The sequence below is a fragment of the Lactuca sativa genome, chromosome 4 (genome assembly GCF_002870075.4).
Source record: "Lactuca sativa cultivar Salinas chromosome 4, Lsat_Salinas_v11, whole genome shotgun sequence".
Taxonomy (NCBI): domain Eukaryota; kingdom Viridiplantae; phylum Streptophyta; class Magnoliopsida; order Asterales; family Asteraceae; genus Lactuca; species Lactuca sativa.
Genome location: NC_056626.2, coordinates 291,120,086 through 291,129,439, shown reverse-complemented (window position 1 = coordinate 291,129,439; position 9,354 = coordinate 291,120,086). Strand labels below are relative to the sequence as shown.

General features: G+C 38.3%; 1 protein-coding gene across 1 annotated transcript; it reads right to left on the bottom strand.

Annotated features, from left to right (window-relative positions):
• Positions 1 to 4,524: 4,524 nt before the first annotated feature.
• Positions 4,525 to 4,959, bottom strand: LOC111882474 (uncharacterized). The gene has a single exon (XM_023878838.1). The coding sequence runs from the start codon at positions 4,957 to 4,959 to the stop codon at positions 4,525 to 4,527; it is 435 nt and encodes a 144-aa protein (XP_023734606.1).
• Between the last annotated feature and the right edge of the window lie 4,395 nt (positions 4,960 to 9,354).

The window sequence follows — 9,354 nt, the reverse complement described above, 5'->3', positions numbered from 1 at the left end:
CCTATATTTTCTATTAAAGTAGCCTTCTACCCAGGCTTACTGTAGTTTTGTATTATAGGAACTACTGCTGTACTAACTACCTTAAACCGGATTTATATTAAGGTATATTGTGATAAATTGCACCATACTATCGACTGGTAACAACGACATACGAATGGTCGTAATAACGGAATGACGTTTGGCACCCGCAGACCTGTAGGTCCGGCTGTAGCTAGCAGCAAGGTGTAGGATAGTCAATCCAGTATAGATCTATACGCAAACTCACGCTCTCCCTCCAAGATAATTTTGGCTACAACTCGGGCCATGACATTTAAGGCATGCTCCGATACAGTGGATCACAATTGTTAACGTATTCTAGTATATGTAGTGTAATGTTTCTCGTCTAGTATAGTTGTATATGTTCTCCTCCTAGTATAGTTGTATATGGTCTCGTAGTAATGTAATGTATATGTTCTCATAGTAATGTACTGTATAGACTCATGAATGAACTGACTCATTGATCTAGAAGTTGTAGTAGTATGATCCTGTGTTACCCCGATGGTAACTTACTAAAGATGTGTATAGTACGCATGAATTTGGAAGTACTTTTATGTCTATTTATGTATATTTGATATATAACTGATATTGAAACGACCTTCGGACGGTTACCCGAAATCCCACCAGACCACATCCAAATCGAGAAAAAGGAAATAAGGCGGATGGCCTTCCTAAGCCTTTTAAACATTACTTATATATCTATACATATATGGGCATGCAAATTATAAGCAGTATAACAAAGTTTAAATAAAAGTATTTCGTAAGTAAAAGAGTTCGTAAAACATTTTGAAGTAAAACAGTTTGAACAGTGATAAAATCATTGGTTTTCTAGTTATTAATCACATGTGATTAATGTAATCACATGTGATTGAAGCAATAACTATAAGCATTTAACTTGTATCCCCCCATAAAGTATTTATTACATTTAAAAGCATTTCAAAGGTTAATTAAAGGAGTATGAACTCACTTGTGGTTAGTGGTTTGGATTGTAGTGTCGGATACCGTGCTAGGTGGCAAACGGAGACTTGTTCACACGCATGAGCCTAGTTATCATATAATGAGCATATATATAACTAATTAGCCAAATAATAACTTAATGAAATAAGTTGGGACACTTAGGAACATGTAAACACTTTGTATAAGTGTTATAGGTCCTAATGGTTGCATCTAAGCTGTTATGGGACAAGGCTAAAAGGGTTTAAAGCTTCCAAGGACCTTGTATAAGAGTTTACTACCCAATAAACCCCACCCAAGGAGTTTACGGTCATAAAACCTTGATTTTACGGCCGTGAACTCCAATCTTGGTGGTTTTGGGTGTTTTAAGATGCTAAATGACTTCTAGAATAAGTCTAGCTTGGTGGTTTAATCCTTTGGGTAGTTTAGGGCGTAGATTATACTCCTTTGAGGAGTTTACGTCCAAAATACCATATCCCTTAGAGTTTACGGCCGTAAACTCTCATGGGATGGATGTTTTAATTCTTTCAAGTCTCTTGCACAAGTAGGATAATTTCTAGGCTTTTGATTTAGGCTAAGGGGGACCCTATGCACACTTTGGTGCCCTTACTTGGAGTTTACAGCCCAAGAGCATTTCTTGGCCGTAAACTCCCTTTTAGGGGTGATTTTGATGTGTTAAAGTCCCCATTTTAGCTACAAGTAATTGAGGGTTAAAGTCTAAAGCCTTAGGGGGTGATTACGGCACATTAAGCCCTTGAAAATGGTGTTTACGGTCCAAGAAACTGTTGGGCTTTAAAGTGCTAAAACTATGTGTTCTTGATTGATTTCTAGTCTCAAATGATCTTACATATTATCCTAAACTAGTTGCCTAACAAGGAATTGGGACTACCTAGCCTTAAAGCTTCATTTTGGAGTTTACTCCCCAAGAACGTTCTTGGGCGGTAAACTCCTGGATCTCACATATTTGACATGTAATCTATGTTATTAAGCATATAACAAGCATTATAACACCACTAGAGAAGTGTACTCACGATTTGGGATGAAAACCCGAAGATCCGTGAGAGAGAATATGGCTTTTCTCTAGTTGGAAATGTGAATAATGAATGAATTTAGTTCAGAAATCTATTTATAGTCCTGAAATATTTATGGCAGAAAATGTTTTTATTCTAGAATAGGACTCTAACATTATGAAGTTTTGAAATACCCAAGTTTCACGAACCCAAGAGCATCCACTCTCCTGATATCTCCTTAAACATCAACCCTAATGTACACAAACTTATTCGGAAAAGTCTGAAATTCATTGAAACTGGACTAGCTTCTATTGAATAGTTAATGTTCGTACAAAATGGAAATTTCGGGTTGTCACACTTTATTATTGTTGAGCTTTTAGATCCTTAGAGATTAACTATTCCACAATTAACTTGTTCTAACGTTTGTTCAAGTGTGTCTCCAAGTTTTTCTTTCAACATGGTGAAACAAAATTCTGGAAAGCTTTTGAAAAGAAAAAATTATATTGACTTTAAAAAAGGGAAACCACGAAGCATTAGACTTTAAATGTCTAAGTTCCAGGGCGTGAACCTAGTCTTCGCGCTGGCAATTGGAGCATGGTTATCCTATACAAAGTTTGACCATACTCCCTTTTCTCAGTTTTTTTTATTTTTATTCGGGCGCTCTGATGTGGCTGCCTCATCATATCCGTGTGTCCTTTTCTCATTTCCTCCAAGTGTTTCTTGCTAACTTGGGGTTCCTTTCTGTCTCCACTACTGGGTCTTGGTGTGAATTTCTCCCATCACCGCTTGTCGAACTATTTGGGGCGTCTAGGGTGCAACCTGTCCTGTTAAATGTTGTGTTTTTGAAACCGGTGTGATATTTTTGTTGTTTCTTTTCTTTAACATGGGCGACGCCTACCTCTCTGATTTTCGACTGGGTTTGAAGGAGCCGAATTTCATATTCCATGCTCTGCTGGCACTCGCACTTCCCCCTTTTCCTTGGCCTAATATGTGTTGTGACCTTGGGGAGTGTCTCCTTTTGACTGGGTGAGAATGACACTTACCTTTTGTTGCGCGTGCCAATTAATATTGTGTTTCACACGGTTATTCGGGGTTTTGTTGTTCTCTTCAGGGACCCTGCTTGGTTCCCCTCTATAATGGAGCTTTCTTGTTAGAGTGATTGATGCTCCGCTACTATCTGTGTTGTTACCAGTGTCTGGCTTCTTCATCCAAAAGGGGTTTTGTTCATCTTCAAGACTGGTGAAGATTTGATTTGAGTCTTGAATCATTCTTTGCTTTGGTGTGGCTTGGCCACTGATTGCGGGTGGGACTGGTGCTCCTACTCGCGAGTAGGCATTACCCTATCTTGCGATTTTGGCTTCGGGTTATGGCTAAACTTCTTCGGATCATTGTTTTCTTCTTTCCATGATTGGGATGTTGTGAGCCATCTGAATGCATCTTTGTGCCTTTTCCTTGACTCGTTGGCCAGTGTTTCTACCGTCGCTGTCTGTCGAGTCTACACTTTCTGAAAACTTTCACTTTGACAGGATCTGGTTTCCTGCTATGTTTCCTATTAGGTATTGCATTCATTATCTAGACTTGTTTCAACGACCATTGTCGACCCATCTCTTGTGCTGAACTTGAGAATGCCATGGAGGGTGGACGAAATCGCTTGTAGTTGAAAGAGTGCGGGTCGGCCTAGTAGGATATTATGTTCTGTCGGACAGTCAACGACCCAGAACTAGAGTACTCTCATTATCTGCTCTGCCCCATCATGACTGACTAGTGTAAATGGGAGCATGAGTGTGTCTGTTGGCCAGATGCCATGACCAGTAAACCCAACTAGCGGTCCCTATTATGGTGGTTGGAGGTATTTTTTCCACTCGATTGGCAACCGCCAGAGGCAGTGATCATAGATTACATTGACCATGCTTGCATTATCAATGTATACATGCTTAACATGTTTTTGACTAATGAACCCTATAATGTGTAATGGGTCATTCGGATCCTAATGTTCTGGTTTTGGATCACTCGTTGAAAAGGCTATGTTAAGCATGTTTTGATTGTATACCGTCACGCTGGCTTGTTGGCCTTCACAATTGCTGCATGGGCGACGCCCAGTGATGGTTAGTATCTCTGGCCTCTTACCATGGCCATTTCCCCTATCTTTTTGATTTCTAGGCTGGTTTTGGTCCTCATCAAATTTTGTTCTAAGCTCTTTTGCGATGTCAACTATGTTTCCAACCAGCTGCTTCTCATCTATCTCCCTTTTCAACATTGTGCATTCGGTAGGATCATGAATTTTTCTCTTGTGGTACTCGCAGAACTTGGCCTTTTCCTTACTCTCCTTTGATGGAGTTTTGTTGATTGCATGGACATATGTATGACCATTCCTATTGTCATCTTTGTTGAACAATATGTACCTCCTTGACATGTGTCTAGAGTGGTGATCGGGTTTCTTTTGGATACCCTTTTGCCTCTCCTGTTGAGTTGGACTTGGCCGAGACGTCGCCTCCTCATGTTTGACGTACACGTTGGCTACGACTTAGATATGGGCCTCCTTTTGCTCTTCTCCTTCAATTTTTATCAGGTATTTTTCCACTCGGAACTTGAGCTTTTCCCTGGATCTGGGGACTATCCCTTGCATATTCTTAGATAGGGGCCCCAGAAGCAGACCCTGAGCGAAGGCGCCCGTCACTAGGAACTCTTCATGTCCTGGGACGTTCAAGGTAGCTAACGTTAATCGATTGTAGTAGGAACGAGTCGACTCTCCTTCTCTTTGCTTAAACATCATCATAGAATTGGCATCCCCTTTTCCTTTCCTCAACTGCATGAAGTTGTTAAGGAAAAAGTACTTCAGTTGCTCAAAATTCAAAATACTACCTAGTCTAAGAGACTTGAACCATTTTCCTGCATTTCCTGTTAGGGTGCAGGGAAAGTAGTTGCAGGTGAAGCGACGATCCATCTTAAGAGATGTCATCGCCACTCATAGTTGTCAATGTGTTTCGGCTTGTTCGGTATCATCGCAGTGTGTGGGATCTCGTATTGTAGTATTTCATGGATGAAATTAGAGCTTGGACTTTGCATGGGGTTGTCCATGTACAAGTAAAACATACCAACATAGGCCATATGTTACTACGCCTGGTAGGGGTTCGCGTACATCTGGTTGTACATGACTGCCATCGAGATGTATGGTTGATATTGTTGCAAGCTTGGCTATGACCCAACATGGAAATGCGTATTTCCCTGTTGGGTGAACTATGTATGAGTTTGTTCCCGTGTAATGTTGTGCGGACGGGATGAATGGTTGAGTAGTCTCCATGAAACGGGTGAATTCTGGTGTTGTTGAGAAATGGACGCCAGGTCCGTATGAGTTGGATCCCTGGTTGAACGAAGTATGCACGCCTGCGACTTGCAGCCGAGACACTTCTCAGATTAGACCTTGAGCCTGTTGTACGAACAGGTTGAACATTGGTGATTGTTGTATGAACAGCGGTATGTGGGGCATGCCTGCCATGAGGGCGTGTGGGTAGATCATCTATGAATATTGTGATTGCGGTTGAATATTGTGAGGGATCCAGGTTTCGGTGCCCGAACTGTGTGGAAACGATTGTTGCTGAGAAACATGTATCTCTGTTTGTTGTGTTGCGAAAATCTGTGGAGTTGTGGTTACGATTGCTACTTGCTGAGATGGGTTAACTGTTGGATGCCATAGATTGGTTATATAGGCTGCCGCCGTTTCAGCTGCAAAGTTGGATGGTGTCTGTGAGACTGGCATGCAATTTGAAGCGTGTTCTAATTGGATGGGAACTTTCCCTCCATCTAACGGTTGCATTGGACGCACCGGGCTTTTCTCTGCTGCACCCAACGTCGCCGGAATTTTGCCTGCCATCTTTTCTCTTTGGTTTTGCTGCGTGGATGTATCGTTAGGTAGATACGTCCAAATCACACCAAATGTTGTGATATGTCGGAGATGGTATGATTGAGATCAAGGGAGGGTGTCGAGCTGGTTCCTTCTCCTGATATCACAGTACAAAGAAAAGAGAGGACCGTTAGACAACGTCGGGGAGTGGTTCCCGGGACGAAGCTCCGACAATCAAGATAGAATTGATTCCGAGAGAAGATAGAGAATGTCTGAGAAAAAAAGAGTCCAGCCCCCTCATGGGGAAGAAGGGTTCTTTTATACCTGATCAATAGGCACGTGCCTCCTAACTGATTCTGTTGAGCCTTCCCTCGTGAGACGAGACGTGGCGGATCCATATTGAAGGATCATCCATAACGTCTTTCTATCTTGTTACCCCATTGGCTAGAGGGAAATCTTCGATATAATGATGATCACGGATGTCGTCAGATAGGCAAGTGGTGCTATCTAATTGGCTCCACGTTTTCCGGGGTATTTCTCTTGGGGAGAAGAGGGTAAGGCGCAGTTCTGACCCCTAACCTCCATACTAGTGAGTCCATGCAGGCGGAGGCCCAGCCTTGACCTCAGACTGGGTATGACCAGATTCTAACTAGGCCAAGCTTGGCGCTAGTTTGACTTTTCTTCTTTAACGTATTTCTTGAGGGATACGTTAACAGTTACCGTCACTGAAAGAACTACACTTATTCGAAAAACCAGGAGGATGAGACAATGAAGATTTTGACTCTATGACTCCCAATAATCAACCAAATCCACCAAAGAAGCCCAAGGGAAAACGAGGACCATTATATTGTAAATATGCCGCCTTCCTCGAAATCAGAATAATAACAGCGCCACTCGACGCTGTAGGGCCAGACAAATAGAGCATTGTCTACAAGGTTTGGGGAGTTATAGTTACCGGCTGAGAAGACGCAACATCTAAGGAGGGTTGTTCTGGAGATCTTTTAGACCATGGTGAACCAGCCTCATCCTGAACATAAGCAATAGCAGAGACATACGACACAAAGGCCGGAGACGTAACCAAACCTGCTGGCATAAAAAGTTGATGTTGGTTATCATAGTAACAATTTGGTGGACTATTGGAATCCATGTCTCGACCCATTTCATCAACAACCCGATAACCACCAAAAAATTGATCACCACGAAAGGAGTTTTATATTATGAAGAGGTTCCTCATGCATGAAAACTCATTTCAATATTGTTTTGCAACTCATCCTCTTTCATCTTTTCCATTGTCTCATACAAACCGAAAGGATCAGAAGAGATTTCATCATCCCCACCCCCACCATGATCACTATAACCCACTATAAATGTCTTCATTAAACACACCGTTCCTATCAACCTAATTAGGACAGAATTTAAAATCAACCAGTACAAAAGAAGGTGACCAACATGGGGCTTCTTTAACTCGAACATGGAACACCTTACCATCCACCCGAACTTTGACTACTTTAGAGATGATATCTTGACATAAAGATAAGATACACAACCTATTCTTGTACACGTCTTCACCCTAATTGCTATCCAAGAACAAAATAGACCTCCATTTAGCAACAATCTTTCTAAAAGCCCCTTTATTCCAAGCACATAAAGGGAGTCCCTTGATATCTGACCAAAACAATTGTTTTGGTACTAATAAGTTTTTATCCCAAGTTCTTCTTTCACAAAGCTAATCAAACATAACTTCATTATCCAAAAAAACTACGACACAATATCATTTTTAAATTCAAAGAGCACCCACAAACCTCCAACATAACGAATATATATATATATATATATATATATATATATATATATATATATATATATATATATATATATCGGGTAAGGACTCAAAATTTAGTGAGCACTGTGAGGACAAATCTTTACCGTAAGACCGAAGAAATAAAATATGGAGATTTGATTTAATTTATCGATAAAATCTCGTGAGATAATATGGCATTTTGGTAAATATGTGCGAGGTATTAGTCATTTCCGGCAAAGGTTAAATGTTTGGAGTGTTAAAATGGAAATATAAAACAAAAAAAGAATAATTTTTTTTTGCAAAAAAAGCTCTTCGCGAACGTCCAACTCCTTTGTTCCCCCACCTTTTCTCTATCTAACACATGTCACCCTACCCGGCCATTGGCTGGACTTTTATTTTTTTTCTGCTCGCTTCATTTATCGGCTATAATTTCTTGTTTACTTTGAAAAAAATTATGAAAAAACCAAAGTTATTAAAAAATTAATTTTCTACAAAATGAGAACAATCATGAAAGAAAAAAAAAATATTTTATTCTTTATAAAAAAAGAGAAAAAAAATATTTTCCAAAAATCATAAAAAATTAAGGATACTTCTACTAAATATACTAGTGACTTTTAAATATATATATATATATATATATATATATATATATATATATATATATATATATATATATATATATATATATATATATATATATATATGTTTTTGAAGTGTTCATGTATTAATTTTATTAATATTATTTTTTATAAAATATAACGAAAACATTTTATCCAAATTCAAGAAAAACAAATGATAGAGTTTTTCGTAATACTATTTTAGCGAGTTTATTAAAAAATGAAAAATATATTGTTAATGATAAGAACGGTTTATTTAAATGATTATAAATTTTTATAAAAAATAAGAAGTGAAAATTTTCGTTCTTCAAATTAAAAATTACTTTAAAGGTTAATCCTATATCATATATTATGAACCTTCTAGAAAAAAAAAATTGTTTAGATATCAAACTTTATATTAAAAGATTATATCTTTTTTTTAAATATTCAACATAATATGCTCGAAAATAAGATGATTGAAAATATTTATGATTCAAAAAAACTTTTTGAATCAACATGTTTATGAACCTTAATTTGTTATGCTAAAAATATTTTGACTCAAATATTTTATGATCATCTCATTGCTAATTTTTTTTGATATAAATGGTCCATGTGGTTTCTAAACTTATATGAATGATCCATAGGTTTTGTAAAACTTGCACATATGGTTTTTGAGCTACATAAAATGGCTTTCTTGTCCTTTTTATTTATTTTTATCTTTTTTAAGCTGAATTTAATTCTTAAAAATAAGAAAATAAATACACCTCTAACCCAATCCACCCTCACGCCACTTTCCCTCATTTCCAAAAACCATCGACACCAATAAATGAAACAATTTTGAATCATCCCAATTTGCACTCTCCCCCATTTACACCAACCATCGATACCAGTAAAATAAACAATTTTGAATCATCCCAATTTGCCTAAGAGTAGCATTAAAAATCCCAAATTTAACAAACTTTGAAATAAAGTCATAAGAACTTTGACTACGAAGCTTACCTTTCATATACACAAGGTAAATTAACAAAAACACACATTATATAGTGAAGAATTAAAAGAACCCAAGAATGTAAATCCTTAAGAAAGTAGAAATAACAAGGCCAACAAGGTCAATAA